Source organism: Prionailurus bengalensis, chromosome D3, assembly GCF_016509475.1.
Source record: "Prionailurus bengalensis isolate Pbe53 chromosome D3, Fcat_Pben_1.1_paternal_pri, whole genome shotgun sequence".
Lineage (NCBI taxonomy): Eukaryota > Metazoa > Chordata > Mammalia > Carnivora > Felidae > Prionailurus > Prionailurus bengalensis.
In genome coordinates this window covers 13,799,224-13,817,578 of record NC_057356.1, presented here as the reverse complement: position 1 = coordinate 13,817,578, position 18,355 = coordinate 13,799,224, and the positions used below count along the sequence as shown (strand labels likewise).

Sequence of the window (18,355 nt, the reverse complement as noted above, 5' to 3'; positions counted from 1 at the left end):
TTTTGAGAGAGAGGGAGAGACAGAGGGTGAACGAGGGAGGAGCAGAGAGGGAGACAGAGACGGAATCCAAAGCAGTCTCCAGGCTCTGAGCTGTCTGCACAGCGGGGCTCAAACCCGGGGTCACGACTTGAGCTGAAATCGGATCCTTAACCAACTGAGCCACCCAGGCTCCCCTAAATATTTTAAAAATGTTTCTTAAGGCTCTGTAGTATACTGCCTTTGGGATGTACCAGGATTTATTTCAACGCGTTTCCTTATAGCTCACCACTTCCCCAATTTTAAAGTTTGCTTATTTACATACTTATTTATAGATTTTTTTTTAAAGTTTATTTTGAGAGAGAAAGAGCATGCAAGCAGGGGAGGGGCAGATAAAGAGCGAGAGCACACGAGAATCCATAGCAGGCTCTGCACGAAGCCTGACACAGGGCTGGTACCCACTAACCATGAGATCGTGACCTGAGCTGAAATCAGGAATCAGATGCTTAAGCCACGGAACCACCCAGGTGTCCCATGAGTTTATTTATTTTGAGAGAGGGAGGGAGGGAGAGAGAGAGCGGGCACGTGCACATGAGCAGGGGATGGGGAGAGAGAGAATCCCAAGCAGGCTCCACGCTGTCAGTGCAGAGCCCGACGCTGGGCTCTGTCTCCCAGTTAGATCATGAGCTGAAGTCAAGAGTCATGTGCTTAACTGACCGGGCCACCCAGGTGACCCAGTTTTTTACTGTTTTAAACAGGCCAGGATGATGACGGTTACCTGTTTCTCTCTGTACAGTCGTCTCAGTTCCTCAGTATTTGTTCCTAGGGATCAAGTTGCTGGTTAAAAGCAGATACCAGCACTGTCCAGTGCAAATTATAATGCAAGGCGGAATAATTCTAAACGTTTTCAGAAGCTACATATGTAATTCTACGTTTTCTAGTAGCCATGCTTTAAAAAAAATTTTGTAGTGTTTATTTTTGAGGGAAAGCACGAGCAGGGGGGGAGGGGCAGAGAGACGGGGAGACACAGAATCCGAAGCAGGCGCCAGGCTCCAAGCCAACAGCACAGAGCCTGACGCGGGGCTCGAACCCACGAACCGAGAGATCGTGACCTGAGCCGAAGTCGGCCGCTTAACTGACTGAGCCACCCAGGCACCGCCTCTGTAGTAGCCATGTTTAGAAAAGAAGCAAGATACAGTTAATTTTAATATTTTACTTCTAAAATATTTCAACGTGTGACCAATATAAAAACTATGGAGACTGTGTGCATTCTTTTTTGTACTAAGTCTTTGGAAGCTGGTGTGTATTTTACACAATTTCACACCTCCGGTCCCAGCTTGGACTACACACACACACACACACACACACACACAGATTGGGCCAGTTAAACTCCCACCAGCCTGTGGAAGGGTGTGACCTCAACCCTCAGGCTGAAATCTAAAACCAAAGATAACGAGGTCAACGTGCCAGGCACCCAAGTGACTCTGCCTCTTGTCTCCATGGCACCCGTGACCGCCTGGGGACCTGGAGAAGGGCTGAGGGAGGAGCAGGGAGACTAGAAGAGCTTCCGTCCTTGGAGCCCCCGACGGCGCTCCGCACACAGGTGTAGGTGCCCACAGGACACATCCTCTGGGGGACCCCAGGGACCCGAGAGCGCGTGAGGTCTTCAGAAGTCAGTTCGTGAGGCCTCGGATGTTCCTTCTCCCAGTCCCTGAGCCCGGGGAGGCTTCCCCGAGTTGAGCTCCGAGCTCTTGGCTCAGGGGATTTGGGTGCCGAAGACGGGACCAGAGATGGGAGGCTGTTTTCCTCATCCCTCTGCTTTCAGTCAGGCACGACAGGGAAGGGTGTGGGCACCCGTGCGTGCGCTTTGGATGCAATTCGCCAGAATTTCATTAGACAAACCTGGTCTCTGATTTCTGGCGTGCCCACCACCTCTTGTCTGTGTGAGCGTGGGCACATCTCGGTGTTCCCGTCTCTAGAATGGGGGTACACACCATCCCTAGCCGATAGGATTGACGAGAGGGTTGTGTGAGTAGGGCTGACACAGTGCCCTGGACACAGTCAGCGCTCAATGGACGTGGACTACTGTGGTTCCTGGGATTAGGCACGTAATTCATTTTCCTGATGGCGCTTTTGAGACGTAACACGTTCCCTACATCTCACCCATTCAAAGTGTACTCGGGTTTTACTATAATCACAGGGCTGGGCGTCCCTCACAATCTAACTTTGGAACATTTTCCTCCCCTCCCCCCCGCCCTCCCCCAAGAGGCTCAGTACCTATCAGCATGACTCCCCATCCTTGCCTAGCCCCAGGCAAGCCCTGGTCTAGTTTGGATTTGCCTACCTGAGCATCTCCTATAAATGGATTCATGCAATGTTAGGAGCACACGTGTGGCTGCAATTTCTATGGTTATTTCTCGTCTGTGTGCTTTTGTTTTTTGTGTTTTTGTTTTTGGGGTTTTTTTTGACCTGCGGTTGAGAGCTGGGCTGCCTTTGATGGGTAACCCACGAGCATAAAACCGCACACGTTCTGCCAGACAAACTGAGCTTAAATCCTGGGTCTCCCTTTCCAGTTTAGGGCCTGACCTTCAAGTCACCTAACCCCTCAGATGCTCAGTTTGCTCTTCTGGAAAATGGGAGCAGTCCTTCCATTATACGGTCATGGTAAGGGTTAAATAAGACCACGTGTGCCCAGGACGTGGTACTCAGCTAACAGATGATTCATCAGTAGCAATATTTTCGAGATCCTTCGGCTGTCCCATGTGGTACTATATTGTGTGCCTCAAATATTCATTACATGACTAATAAATATGCATTGTGTATTAGAGGAAATTTAGAAGATATAGATGAATTCAACCAAAACAAAGCCTTTAATCCCTCTACTGAGAAAGACAATTGCTATTATTATTTTGGGGAAAGGGAGTCCGGATTTTCTTTCATTACTTCTATACATTTGTGTATATCTACATGTTTTCCCCAGCATGAGGTCATGCTATTTTTGTAGCAGGCGGTTGTGTTTTAAGCAAGGTCCATGCCCAGTGTGGGGCTTGACTTCACAACCCCAAGACTGAGAGGGGCAGGCTCTGCCCGCTGAGCCAGCCAGGCGCCCCATAGCAAGCTGTTTTAAACATTTTTAAAGTTCAGGGGCGCCTGGGTGGCGCAGTCGGTTAAGCGTCCGATTTCAGCCAGGTCACGATCTCGCGGTCCGTGAGTTCGAGCCCTGCGTCAGGCTCTGGGCTGACGGCTCAGAGCCTGGAGCCTGCTTCCAATTCTGTGTCTCCCTCTCTCTCTGCCCCTCCCCCGTTCATGCTCTGTCTCTCTCTGTCCCAAAAATAAATAAACGTTGAAAAAAAAATTAAAAAAAAAATTTTTAAAGTTCATTTTGAGCGAGAGAGAGAAAGACACACACACACACACACACACACACACACACACACACGGAATCCCAAGCAGGCTTTGCATTGACAGGGCTCGAACTCACAAACCATGAGATCATGACTTGAGCTGATATCAAGAGTGGGACCCTCAGTTGAGCTACCCGGGCGCCCTGACTTTTAAACATTCTCTGTGGAACGTATTTTCATGTCCGATATATAACTGTCACTTCTCAAAAGCAGCTTGCTTTTTTTTTTTTTTTTTTAATTGGCTAAGCATGCCGTAAAATATTTGACCAATCTGCTTTGGGTGAGCACTTAGGTCGAGTCCATTTTTTAAGCTGTTAAGAATCCACGGGTGGACACATTTAAGTATTTGTCTTTTGTACTCGTTGGATTTACTTTTTCCTGCCAGGTAGAATCACTGAAATTTTCGGGTAAACCTTTTATCGTAGTATCAGGTACAGAAAAGTACATCACCTGTGAGCATAGAGCTCCATGTCCTTGCTGAGCACACGTGTGTGTAACCTGAACCTGGATGAAGAAATAGAATATTCCCACTACCCAGAGGCGCCCCTCAAGCCCCATACAAATCACTACTCCCCGTTCGGGAGCAACCACTATTCTGACTTCTCTTTTTTAAAAAAATAAGACAACATCATCATCATTTTTATTATATTTTTTAAAGTCTTTTGTTTCTTTTAGAGAGTGCATGAGTGGGGGAGGCAGGGAGAGAGAGAGAGAGAGAGAGAGAGAGAGAGAGAGAGAGAGAGAGAATCTCCAGCAGGCCCCATGCTCATGTGGAGCCTGACGTGGGGCTTGCTCCCATGACCCTGGGATCATGACCCGAGCCGGTATCAACGGTCGGACACTCAACTCTCTGTGCCACCCAGGCACCACCTTGTCATTACTATTATCAGACAAGTTTTAGGTAGGTTCATAGCAAAATTCGGAGGAAGTTAGTTTTCGCCTATGCCCTCACCCCGACATGTGCCATAGCCTCCCGCCTTATCCGTGGCCCCCACCAGTGTGGAACGTTTGATACAGTCGATGAACCTGTATCGACACTTGATTATCGCCCGGAGTCCATTGTTCACATTAGGGTTCACCTGTGGTGGTGCACCTTCTGCAGGTTTGGACGTATGTTCAGCGACGTGTGTCCGTCATGATGGGACCCACAGGATAGTTTAACTGCCCCGGAAACCCTCTGTGCTCTGCCTGTTCATTCCTCATCCCCAGACTCAGACACGGAGACCTTTCTCGTGTCTTCGAGGTTTTGCCTTTTCCAGGAGGTCCTGTAGTAGAATCTTACCGTGCGCAGCCTTTCCATCCCGACTTCTGACACTACAGAGGAGTTTTTACCCGTTTTCGAGCTCCATTTAAATGGAATCCTAACGCACTTGCTCTTTTGCATCTGACTTCTTTTCCTTGGTTTTATGTTTCTGAAGCTCACCCAAGTTATGGCACGCACCGTCTGCTCGTTTTCCTTGCCGTATACTATTCCATTGCTTGAGTAGACTGCACCTCAACACTTGATTCTGCTGTTGTCGGGCGTTTGGATAGGTTCCAGTCTAGGGCTGTGAACCTCTCCTTCTTTTCTGTACCTCTTCTGACGAGCGCAAGTGTGCATTTCTGTTGGATGCGTACCCAGGACTGCAATCGCTCAGCCCTGTAGAGTATTCGGATGTCCTTGCTGATACACTCATGATAGGAATGGCCATGTCCTCCTCCAGAAAGGTGGTTATTGCCCCTCACGGTCATCCCACTTTTCCAAGAGTCAGTTTCTACATCTGTAATGGGAATACAGCCCTATCCCAGGGTGCCATGGGGAACAAGTGCACTAATGTGTGGAGATGTGCCTCTGGTACACGGAGAACCCTTCACAGCTGTTGGCTGTCCTAAGGGTTATTTCCTCACCAACAGCTTCTAGGGAGGCTGGAGAATTCTGAGCTATAGATTCTTTTTTTTAAAAAAATACTTATTTACTTTGGGAAGAGCACAAGCAGGGGAGGGGCAGAGAGAGGGGGACAGAGGATCTGCAGCAGGCTCTGCGCGGACAGCAGTGAGCCCGACGTGGGGCTCAAATTCACAAACCGTGAGATCATGACTTGGGCCGAAGTCAGACACTCAACTGACTGAGCCACCCAGGAGCCCTTGAGCTATGTATTCTTAAAGTGATACAACCTGAGCCTAAGACCCCCCCCCACCTCACCCCCCCCCACAAAAAAAGAGGAGGACACCTGGCTAGCTCAGTCGGTGGAGCATGTGACTCTTGATCTTGGGGTTGTAGTTTGAACCCTGCATTGGGGAAAGAGATTACTTAAATTACTTAAAAAGGGGGTGCCTAGGTGGCTCAGTCGGCTGAGTGTCTGACTCTTGATTTCGGCTCAGGTCATGATCCCAGAGTCGTGGGATCGAGCCCCACGTTGGGCTCCGTGCTGAGCGTGGAGACTGCTTGGGATTCTCTCTCCCTCTGCCCCTTTCCCCCCTCATGCACACACACACACTCTCTCTCTCTCTCTCTAAGGTAAAAAAAAATATTTTTTTCTTTTAATACTTGGAAAAAACCCAACAGCAAATGAGATGACCAGCTGGTCCCAGAAATTAGCTGTCTCTGGAACAAGAAAAGACATTTATAATAGGGCATGGGAAATGCCGGGAGGAGCCGGGGGGAGAGGGGGGAATGGCTGTTTCTCAGCCCAGCCCCTGTTTGGAAAGTTTTGCCTGAACCGTGTATAGTCCCCGGGAACCGGCCCTCAAGGCCTTGGAGCACCAGGATATGTGGGCGGGCAGGCGATACCGAGTGAGGGCAGGTTGAAGGCGGGGTCAGGAGATGGACCCCACTCCACCAGTCACCGGTCGTGCGGTCTCGAGTGCTCTGAGCTGCAGTTTGCAAATTATCCCACAGAGAAAAGCACATCTGCTCCCTTATGCAGGATGGGTCGTGGATGAGGGGAGAGAATGCAGGTCCGGGTGCCATACTGTGTGCTTCATAAACAGGCCCTCGTGGGGGCGGAGCCCTTATGAAACCCGGAACGTGCAAGGCCCCGTCTTACCGGGGAAGACACGGCGGCCCGCCAGCCCGAAATGGTAATTACGAAAAACTGTACTTAAGGTTTTCTAGAACTACTGGGAAGGTCTGAATACGTCCTCCACGGCGCAATGATCACAATTCTCTTTCTTCTCCTTCCCAGCCCCTTGCTGCACCAGATTCTCCTTCCGCGTCCTACTGCGCGTCTCCCAAGTGACTTCCAGCAGCAGCCCGAACCCCTTTGCCCTGCCCCTCTGTCTCTCCGTCCGTGACCGTATGAAGCCCCTTGCTCAGCTAGGAAAACCCCTGTCTTCGGGAGCAGGAGGGGAAGAAGTCACACGGACGTGATCCCTTTAGGGGGAAGGGGAAAGTGAGCTGGTTCACTTTCGTGCTGTCCCGGCACAGGCTGTCTTGCCGGGGGATCGGAGGTAATGACCCCAGGGGTGCACTGCCAGGAAGAATGAGACGCCCTTTGTCGGTTTCTTCGTCTGGTGGTGGTCGGTGTTGCCCGCCTGGGAAGTGTGGGAGAATGTCACCAGCCTCCTGCTGGTGGCTCAAGTTCAGCGGTCAGTGATGTCTTCTCTCTCTCTCTTTCTCTCCCTCCCTCCCCCGTTTCCCAGTCTCCTCAGACCAGATCGAGCAGCTCCACCGGAGGTTTAAGCAGCTGAGTGGAGACCAGCCCACCATTCGGTAAGATCTGCAGTTGGGTTTGGGCCTTGGGCAGCTCCATGGCCCTGGAGGATTTCTCTTCTGTCTCTTTCCCTGAGTTCAGCATGACTCTGGAAGAGCCCCTGGGTGGCCCCACTTCCTGTGGCAAACTTGCAGTTGTCATTCTTTTGGTCCCTCTAGATAAGATGTTCTAGAGCCAATCTAGAGCCATACTTGTTGGCATCAGGAATGTCTGTCTAGAGTGAAGACAGGGGGCAGTCAGCCACGTGTACCCTGCCCTGGCTTCCTCAGATGGGACATGCTCCTGGCCTCTGTGCTTAGAATCTCAGGTGTACATAACTTGAAGACCTCGTTGAAGGTCTCTTCACTCTGCTTCCTCTCTGTTGTTAGTTCCGGCCTCAGGCAAGATGGCGGGCAGCAGACTGATTTCTTTAAAAAAAATTTTTTTTTTTCAGCGTTTATTTATTTTTGGGACAGAGAGAGACAGAGCATGAACGGGGGAGGGGCAGAGAGAGAGGGAGACACAGAATCGGAAACAGGCTCCAGGCTCTGAGCCATCAGCCCAGAGCCCGACGCGGGGCTCGAACTCACGGACCGCGAGATCGTGACCTGGCTGAAGTCGGACGCTTAACCGACTGCGCCACCCAGGCGCCCCAGCAGACTGATTTCTTGACAGAAGTCAGACTGGCCATCCTACATTGCCTTTAAAAAAATTTGTTTTTAAATGTTTATTTTTGAGAGACAGAGCGTGAGTGGGGGAGGGGCAGAGACAGAGGGAGACACAGAATCGGAAGCAGGCTCCAGTCTCTGAGCTGTCAGCACGGAGCCCGACTCGGGGCCTGAACTCACAAGCCGTAAGATCATGACCTGAGCTAAAGTCAGATGCTTACCCGACTCTAGCTGGGGTCCGCCAAGGTCTTTAGATGCTGGCTTTTGCTTTGCTGAGGTCTCAGTGTGGACACCACGTCCTGCAGGATAACCCCCCTACCTCCTGTCCTCCCATGGCCTCCTCCTGGGGGTGCCTCAACCTGCCACTTACAGAATTGCAACTGTGCCCCTAATAGACAGCTGGCCCCGTGCAGGGCGGGAACTGGGGCTTTTTTTCTTGGGCCTAGTGCTCAGTTCAGGGCTGGTAACGTTCTAGATGCTCAGGGGTACAACTGGTCAGTTGAATGAATGAATGAATGAATGAATGAGACCAAAGTAATGAGGCAAAAGTGAGTATAAGAACTACCAAAATTCTTTAAAATTGTTTTTAATGTTTATTTTTGAGAGGGGGAGGGAGGGAGGGGCAGAGAGAGAGAGACAGAATCTGAAGCAGGGTCCAGGCTCTGAGCTGTCAGCACAGAGCCCAGTGTGGGGCTCAAACTCATGAACTAAAGATCGGAGGCTTAACCAACTGAGCCACCCAGGCACCCCAGGACTACCGAAGTTCTCTTTATACGCCATGAAGCATGGTGTACGTGAGACCCGTTGTTGTTAATACTGTTTCCCTCCAGAGGGTGTACATATTCCCGGGAAAGAATTTATCTGGGGCCTGGCTCGTAGGAACTGCTCACCGATGTAAGCTGTTATTATCTGAGCACGTTTTCTGTGCTGCGTAGCCGGAGCATGTTACTTGAGCCTCGTAAAAACCCCACAGGAAGCAGTGGTAGGAACACCTGTTCTTCCCATTTTACAGACGGGAGGCTCAGAGAGGTCGTGTACCTGCGCCTGAGTCACACAGCTCGTAAGTGGAGGAGCTCAGTGCTGAGATGCCTCTGTAAGGAAGTTGTGGACGTTTCTTGCGAGTGGTCTCAGGACCTCAGTCGCCCTCGTCTGCCGTCTGAGGACCCTTACCATCCACGGTGGGCATGTATAATTCCCACCACCAAAGCCCCTGCTCCCTAATTTCCTAGTCTCTGCTGGGAGGGTAGCGTCAGCTGCACATGGTGACAGCCCTGCCCAGCAGGAAGGAGGTGACAGGCCACAGTGTTCTATGCAAACAGGCCTGCCTGAAAAGCCCCTCCCAGACCCACTTTGCCAGATCCTAATCTGTCTCTCAGGACCCGGAAAAGGGTGATTGGGCAGGTTTTCGGTCCCGCGGGCTTTCCTGCCCACCCTCCTAGGGCAGAAGGGTGAGCAGCCCTGGGCTGTGATCTGGTCCTTAGCACCGTCCCCACACTGCCAGGGGGTTCCCGAGTGACCCTGGGGGGGGGGGGGGCTCTCTGATACCTGGGCACACCTGGGGGGGCTGTGGGCTATACTGGGGTTTCTGAGTAGGGAAAGGAGCTTTTGCTTCCTTAGGGTTGAGTTTGGCGAAAGGCACTGACTGGGGTCCGCTGGGCGAGGCCCCCAGCACCGCAGTCTGTGAGGGGTGTGGGAGGCAGCACCCTTTGCCCCTGCCTCTCAGAAAATGAAGGTGCCCGCGAGCCTAGGATCCCATGGGGCAGGGGTTGGGGGGGGGGGAGGGGTAAATACCTCCAGTGCAAAAAGGCTCCTTAAAAGTGGCCATTTAAACCTGCAGGCTTTAAACATAGACCTAATAAGTTCTGTAAGTTGCATTAAAAAATGAAGAGGGGCTCAGGTCATGATCTCCACGGTTCATGGGTTCGACTCTGCATGGATAGTGGGGAGCCTGCTTGGGATTCTCGCTCTCCCTCTCTCTCTGCCCCTCCCCCACTTGCTCTCTTTCAAAATAAGTTAACTTTAAAAAATATAAAATTTCATTAATGAAGAATTGAGTTTCTGAATTTGTGACTTTGATAAGTTGTATATAGCTTAAAAAAAAAATCAAAACCAAGTAAAAACTGCCAAACGGATTTAATGTTAACCCACCATTTTCCTATCCATGTTTGGTTGGTCTCCTCTCCTTCTAAAAATTATCCTAGGATGTCCAGGGATGGCCTCACCCCTGAGGCCTCAAAGCTGTTGTGTCAGGACTCCTGCTCTGTGTGTGTGTGTGTGTGTGTGTTTACAAAGCCCAGCATCTGATTTAAAAAACAAAAATTCGGAGCGCCTGGGTGGCTCAGTCGGTTGGGCGTCCAACTTCGGCTCCGTTCATGATCTCAGGGTCCGTGTGTTCGAGCCCCGCGTCGGGCTCTGTGCTGTCAGTTCTGAGCCTGGAGCCTGCTTTGGATTCTGTGTCTCCTTCTCTCTCTGCCCCTCCCCTACTCACGTCTGTCTCTATCAAAAAATGAATAGATGTTAAAAAAATTTTTTTTAAACAAAAATTCATAATGCTGCATTATTTTTCTTTAAGGGCCCCCCAAAACCTGAATCCACCCTGACCACAGAGCATTGAGCTCCGTGGCCTCTTGGAGAAATGCTTGAGTAGAAAATGGTCATGTGACACATTGAGTACCAATCCTATGCAGGGACTTCTGTCCTCAAAACGTTTTCTTCTTCCAGCAGGGAAGCCCCTCCCCAAGGAAACCCCAAGGATTGCAGGTAGTGAGGAAAATACAGTAATTGCTGCTTGCACTTTTTCTTTCTGAAGTCGGGCCACTCGACTGGTGAATGTCTTAAACAGCAAATTTGACTTCCTGAGAGTGCCCGAGGCAGGCTCTCGAAGCCCCAGAAATAGACGCTGTGCCATATGTCAGACATAGTGCTGCAGGCCGGTAGGAGGGCTGATTAGGTAAAGCCACACCGCAAAAATATTTGTAGATTCACCAGGCCCCCGAGTGTGGAGTGAGTCGTGGCGTGAATGGAACCACGGACATACGAGGCGAAGGCGGGGAGCGGTGTTCGTTGTTCGTCCCCAAAGCATACGGCAGTCTTCGGACAGGCTGCCGGCCAGGGCACTGACAAAGCCCTGACTCCACGTCCTGTTTTGCGTTCCCCCGGCGGCACTCACCCCGGCTCTGTCGAGTTAAAGGTCTGCTCACAGTCAAGGGCGTACGTAGGAGCCCCAGCTGCCGTTAGCTGAGGGCTGGCATGTGCCGGGCACGGGGCTGAATGGCCACACGTGGGGTCCTAGGGGTCTCAGGGAGCCTGTGAAGTTCACGCCATTATCCCATCTTCCAGATTGAGAAACTGAGGCTCCAGAGGATAAGGTCACCCAGCAGGGCTGGGGGGTTCAGAGGCAGAGCTGGAGGCCCCCAAATATTTTCCTATTTAAAATTTGTATCTTTTAGGGACACCTGGGTGGCTCAGTTGGTGGAGCGTCCTAGCCTTGGTTTCAGCTCAGGTCATGAGCTCACGGTTCATGGGTTCGAGCCCCGCGTCGGGCTCTGTGCTGGCAGCTCAGAGCCTGGAGTCTGCTTCCATTTCTGTGTCTCCCTCTCTCTGTTCCTCCCCCACTCGCACTCTGTCTCACTCTCTCAAAAATAAGCAAACATTGGGGCGCCTGGGTTAAGCGTCCGACTTCAGCCAGGTCACGATCTCGCGGTCCGAGAGTTCGAGCCCCGCGTCGGGCTCTGGGCTGATGGCTCAGAGCCTGGAGCCTGTTTCCGATTCTGTGTCTCCCTCTCTCTCTGCCCCTCCCCCGTTCATGCTCTGTCTCTCTCTGTCCCAATAAACGTTGAAAAAAAAATTAAAAAAAAAAATAAGCAAACATTAAAAAAATTTTTTTTAAAGCTGCATCTTTTGATGGGTTTACTTAGGGAGGGTGTTCCCTGCTTAGAAGAAAAGCCAGAGCCTACAGTGATCACACTGCATTTGTCTAAAGTAAGTCATTTTAATCCAGTAACTTTGCTTTTAACTTGTCAAATAGCTAGAAATTTCCTTTTTTTTCCCCTTTCTTTAAGTACTCACAACAGTGAAGAGTTGAGGCCCTGCCTTCATCCTCAGGCCATTTTGCTGTCAGTGTTTAACAGGTTCCGGGAGTTAACGCATCTTCCCTTTAAGGCGTCAGCTTGGATGGCGCATGTTCATCTGAAAGAGAAGAACCCATGGTTGCTTGTAAAACTCCCCAGGCCACAGTGGGCACAAGCGGGCCCGCTCTCCTGTCCGTTCAGGTGACCCGGAGAGCCGTGCAGGGGTCCCTTCAGTGTGAGGGGTGCAAGGTGTCCCTGAAACAGGACGAAGCTTTCTAAATGGACCCGAATAATTCGCAAGTACTCGAATAGAAAGTTTTTACAGAGACTCTTTCCCCCGGAAGTTGAAGGACTCAGCCCTTGCTTGCAGAAGCAGGTAGTGGGGGCTTCTGTTTGGAGTGGGGACATGGGTGGGGGTGCGGGGAGGGAGGACCGGAGAGGGAACTAGCATGCACACAAGTTCATTATATGTATTCTTTAGGGGTTTTTTTAGTGTTTATTTTTGAGAGAAAAAGAGCATGAATAGGGGAGAGAGGGAGACACAATCCAAAGCAGGCTCCAGGCTCTGAGCTGTCAGCACAAAACCCACCGCGGGGCTTGAACTTACAAAGAATGAAATCATGACCTGAGCGGAAGTCGGATGCTTAACCGACTGAGCCACCCACGCGTCCCGCAAGCTCATCACATGTGAGATGAGGGAAGGAAACAGGACAGGGAGGGTGTATGTCTTGGGACCGCGGTGGGAGAAGGACCTTGGGGTAGGTGGCCATGTTTGGACTAGAACAGAAGGGACAGAAGGAGCTCTGTGATGACAAGAGGGAAGGGGCGCTAGACAGAGGCAGTGGCAGACCCCTGTGCGATGGGCCTTCGTCCCTACCTCCCTCCTGACCTGTCAGCCTCCTGCTCCAGTCCTAACTCCTCGTCCTGTTTTGCATCCCCCGGCAACACTCACCCCTGCTTTGTCAAGTTAAAGGTCTGCTCACAGTCAGGTGCATACATAGGAGCCCCAGCTGCCGTTAGCTGAGGGCTGGCATGTGCCGGGCACGGGGCTGTTCCTGCTGTTCCCGCCTCGGAGCTCTAGAACGCATTCATGACCTGCTTTCTAGAATGCTTTTCTCCAGAGCGGGGTTTCTATTGGCACTTGGGGGAGAATGTGTGTGGGGGCAGGGGTGTTCTGTGCATGGTAGGGTGTAGAGCACATTCTGGGACCCCCCCCCCCACCGGGTGACTCCCGAAAAGGTCCCCAGACACGGCCCCGTGTTCCCTGGGGGTTTGAGAACTCGCCACCCTCTGCTCTCTGCCATGTGTCACCTTTCCTGGTCACCCCACTGAGACTTTATCCGATTCTCTGGGGTCTCTGTCCTGTCTCTGCTTGGTGTGCTTGCAAAGTGCTCATTGCTGCCCGAGACAGGTCATTTTCCCTCTGTCTCATTTCCCCTGCTGGAATCCCAGGAGGGGTGATGTCTGTCCCACTCACTGCTGAAGCCAGCACCTGGAAGCGGGTCTGGCACGTGGAAGGTCCCTGTGATCAGCACATGGCAGGTGTTGAGAGGACAGCTGGGTATGGGCCTGGAGCAGATACAGGAGAAGTTGAGAAAGCATGTGGTGGGGAAGGGTGACGTTGGTGACGCTGCCCCAGTCACTGAAAGAGGCGTTTGCCTGGTGGCAAGGGGACCAGGGCTGTGTGTGTGTGTGTGTGTATGTGTGTGCGCACACACACACACATATTTAGTGTTTATTTTGAGAGTAAGAATGTGTGTACATGAGCTGGGGAAGGGCAGAGAGAGAGAGAGAGGAACTCCCAAGCAGGCTGCACAGTGTGCAGAGCCTGATGCAGGGCTCGATCCCACGAACTGCAAGATCATGACCTGAGCCGAAGTCAAGAGTTGGACGCTTAACCGACTGAGCCACCCAGGTGCTCCTCTGCCAGATCTTTTGTGCAAAGGCACGTGGACGGGAGAAACGCCTGGCACGGTAGGGAATTCCTAGCGTTTCTTAAACGTTAACCTTCACGCGAGTTCCCCGGGGATCACGTTAAAATGCAGGCTCTGATTCCGGGCCAGCTAAGGGCTCTGTGTGTCACACACCAAGTGAGACTGATGCTCCTGGTCCGGGGATGACACTTTGAGCTGCTCAGCATTGCCCGGGGAGACCCGCGGTTAGTGACTCTTGGTTCCTCCTTTGTGAGTCCCCATGGGTCCCCAGTTTCCCCAGGGTGGGGCCTCCAGGAGAGTTGGGCAGGCAGCCCCCGCGGTAGAGACCCTTCTCCGATGGGCCGGTGAGAGCAGGGAGGCTGGAGTTCCAGGCTGGGAGCCGTTGGGGCCTCGCTGGGTCTTCAGCTCCCGGTGGGTCAGGCCCGGTGGGGGCTGAGGATGACCGAGCCGGCAGAGGGCCTGGCAGAGAAGCTGGCCCTCAGAGCTGCCAGAAACCGGCCCCCACGACGAGGCTTGCGGAGGAGCCCCTCCTTGGTGGTTGCTCAGTCTTTCCTTCCCTTGCGGGCTGGACGCTTGTCTTGCCTTCTTTCTGGGTCCCGGATGGGGCCTCTCGGGGCTGGGTGGGGGCAGATCCCCAACCAAGATTTCAGTTGTGTGCTCTCTTTCAAGTAAAACCGTGCAACCCAGAGGAAGTAGCAAGTGTGAGGAAGCTCACAGGGCGGTTAGAGCCGGATTCAGAGCTGTCCTCCTAGCTGTGGGGCTGTGGCCTCCTCACTTGGCCTCCCTGGGCCTCCTTTTCTCACCTGCACGATGGGGACTGTGGTTGTGTGTGGGGCGGATCAAACGTGGCGGTGTTTGCAAAGCGCTTAGCACAGCCTGGCCCTGGGAGAGCCCTCAGGATGCGGGCGAGGGGGGTGCAGAGAACCCTTAAAGCCCGGGGTTCGATCCCCCACCCCACCCAGAGGAGGTGTGCCAGTTGTGTGCCCCTGGGGTCTCCGTGGGGGACCCCTCCCCGCTGGTCACAGGGGCCCCATGGCCGGACCCCCTGGCCACCGCCTATCAGCTGTGGCCCCAGAGCCCTGGGCTTGGGTGGAGCAGAGCCCTTCCCGGGCTGCAGCCTGGGCCCGACACCTTCAGCTGAGCCGGTTCTACCGGCCCAGTGGGCACCTGGCGGTGGGGGTGGGGGAGGAAGGAAAACAAGACCGAAACTGGCGTTTATGGGACATTAAACTGCGGTCAGCCTCTCCCAGGCTCCTCTGGACTCGAGGCCTGCAATCGACTCGTTCAAAAAGGAGGTTGGCAAATATCCGGGAGTGTCCCCGAGACCGGCAGCCAGGACCGAAGTCTTGCTAGCATCTGCTCCCTGGGGCTTCCGAGTGCTGCCTGTCTCTTTTCTTTGCCACAAGACAGTTCTTTAGCTCTCTGCCTCAGTTTCCCCCATCTTTAACATGGGGATGAGTGTCTGCCTTGTAGGAGAATAAGGTAAATCTCTTAGAGCACTTACCAGACACCTTGGGAGTAATAGGTTAGTTGGTATTATTATTCTACTTTTAAATACACGCATACGTGTGTGTGTGTGTGTATACATATATATTTATTTACTTTAAGCTTTTATTCATTTATTTTGAGACCGACAGAGAGCAAGTGGGGGAGGGACAGAGAGAGGGAGAGAGAGAATCCCAAGCAGGCTCCACGCGGTCAGTGAGAAGCCTCACGCAGGGCTCGAACCCAAGAACTGCGAGATCATGACCTGAGCCGAAACCAAGAGTCGGAGGCTTGACCAACTGAGTCACCCAGGCACCCCTATTATTCTCATTTTAAAGTTAAGAGCTCGCTGTGTGTCAGGCAATGTCCTAAGTACCTTATGTGTGTTTATCGGATTTAGTAATTTCGTTAACCCCATGATACTGCCTAGGCATTCCCATGATCCCCATTTCACAGAGGAGAAATCGAGGCTCTGAGATGTGGAGAGGCTCACCCAAGATGATGGGCCTGGTGAGGAGCAGATCCTGAACCAGACCCCGGGTACACTTGATTTCACGTCCCCTTTGCCGTGGGCGGTGCTAGGTGTTCACCAAATTCACAGATGAAGAAACTGAGGCACGGGGCATCAGTACGGTGCCCGTGTGAGGGAGAGCTGAGATTTGAGGGGGAATCCAGCAGGCACCCATGGAGAGAGGGAGCAAGGGCAGCTGGGCTTCTGAGACACCTGCACAGACCCGCCAAAGGCTGTGATGCCAGGACCCAGGACACTGCCCTCGTCCGAGTCCGAGTATCTGCCTCACCTCCTCTGCTGCCAGTGGGAGGTCAGCCTTCTTTTCTTATTACCATTCTTCTGTAGACACTGGTCAGGCTCCGTGAGGTCCTTCTTCCCTCTATCCTGCCTTCTTCCAGAGTCAGCATAGGCCCGGGTTTCTCCCAACCCCCTAGCACCCGCAGTTTCCCTGTCGATGGTCTCTGTTCCCTTCCGGGGAATTAACCAGATCCATTTCCCGGGTGTGTCCCCCACTATGCTTCTTCCAGCAGCTCTGGGGGACAGCTCCTCTGGTAGCCCATTCCCGAGCTCAGCAAGCCACAGCTGGGGGTTGATGGTCTCCAAGGATCCAAGGGGAAGTCCTGGGAGCAGCTGAAAGGTCTGGGCACCTGGGAGGGGAACTGAGTCTGGTGCCAGCCAGGTGCTCAGGACAGAATGAACCGGGAGGCGAGCCCCGCCCCTTCCACTCCGCTCCCTGAGCACCTGTGATGCCCCCAGCCATACGAGGTTGAGAATGTGGGGCTATGGAAATGAGAGTCCCTGTCCCCATGCTGCATGCGCTCGGGCGTGTGAAAGCTTCCGTCTGTGGCAGCTGTGTGCCTGCTTTACAGATGAGGAAACTGAGGCTGAGGAGGAATTAGCCGTGACCCTCTGGCCAACGAAAGCCAGAGGGGGCTCGGGGTCTCGTGTACTAACTCGCCACGGGGCAGCTGATTGCTGCTTTTCCATTCTTCCAGAAGTCTCTCTCCGGCTCCACGTGGCCCCTTTGACTTGACTTGTTCCCATGCGGGGTCTCTGGGCATTCTGCCTCTTGTCTCCAGTTGGGTATGATGTGCACAGAGAAAAGCAGAAATGTGTCGGGTCACAGAGAGGGACTTTCATGGATTGAACATACCCATGACCGACACCCAGATCGAGAGCAGAACGTTCTCAGCCTCAAAGCCTCCCCACGGCCCCTCCTGGTCACCCTCCCCGAAAGCAGTTGACCTGTATCCTGACTTCGAGCTGCAGGGCTTAGTGTTGGTACCTTTTGTTCTTTATGTAAATACAGTCACAGTGCAGTGGTTCTTTGCTTTTTGGTTTTTGGATGTATTTTAGGGGATTTTTTAAAAATGCAGCATTGAGATATAATGCACATTATTGTACAGTTTACCCATTTAAAGTACGTGATCAGGAGCGCCTGGGTGGCTTGGTTGAGCTTCCAACTTTGGTTCAGGTCATGATCTCATGGTTCATGAGTTCGAGCCCTGCATCAGGCTCTGTGCTGACAGCTCGGAGCCTGGAGCCTGCCCCGGGTTCTGTGTCTCCCCTTCTCTCCCTGCCCCTCCCCTGCTCACACTCTGTCTCTCTCTAAGAATAAACATTTAAAAGAATTTTTAGGGGTGCCTGGGTGGCGCAGTCGGTTAAGCGTCCGACTTCAGCCAGGTCACGATCTCGCGCTCCATGAGTTCGAGCCCCGCGTCGGGCTCTGGGCTGATGGCTCGGAGCCTGGAGCCTGTTTCCGATTCTGTGTCTCCCTCTCTCTCTGCCCCTCCCCCGTTCATGCTCTGTCTCTCTCTGTCCCAAAAATAAATAAACGTTGAAAAAAAAAATTTAAAAAAAAAAAAAAAAAAAGAATTTTTAAAAGTATATTAAAAGAAACTTTGCAATCAATTTGAGGACATTTCTGTCACCACCCCCCCAAAGAAACCCTGTACTAATTAGCCATCAACCCCTCTAGGACCCTACCCCTGGCAACCAGTCGTCTTCTTTCAGTCCCTATGGATTTATCTCTTCCAGTCACCAAGTATAAATGGGTCCTCTCATACGTGGCCCTTTTGAGCCAGACTGCTACTTTTTCCTTTTCTTTTTCTTTTTCTTTTTCGTTCCCTTCCCTTCCCTTTTTTTTTTTTATGTTTAATTACTTTTGAGAGAGAGAGAGAGAAAAAAAAAAACACACACAAGTGAGGGAGGGGCAGAGAGAGAGGGAAACACAGAATCCGAAGCAGGCTCAGACTCTGAGCTGTCAGCACCGAGCCGGGTGCGGGGCTCGAACTCACAAACCGCGAGATCACAGCCTGAGCCAAAATCAAGAGCCAGATGCTCAACTGCTTGCACCACCCAAGCATCCCGTGCCTGGCTTCCTTCACTTAGTGCCATGTCTTCAAGGTTGGTCTACATCATAGCATGTATCTGTACCACATTCCTTGTCATGGCCAATAGTATTCCATCCCCCAGGCCACTGTCCTGAGTGCACCCCTTCTTTGGACCTGGGATCTTAGGAATCTAAAACGCGGGCGTCCACTGACACTGGCTCCTGAGTTTGGCCTGGCGCCCCACCAGCCAGCCCGGCCGGGAGCATCAGGAGAAAGACAGAAACGAGTGTGGGGGTCGGGGTG

General features: G+C 52.4%; 1 protein-coding gene across 1 annotated transcript in view; it reads left to right on the top strand.

Moving 5' to 3' along the window:
• TESC (tescalcin) overlaps positions 1-18,355 on the top strand; it is a 50,048-nt gene that overhangs the window by 17,801 nt on the left and 13,892 nt on the right. The window contains exon 2 of the mRNA XM_043557700.1: positions 7,002-7,071. Coding sequence (XP_043413635.1) covers positions 7,002-7,071 — 70 coding nt within the window. The remainder of the gene's footprint in view (positions 1-7,001; positions 7,072-18,355) is intronic.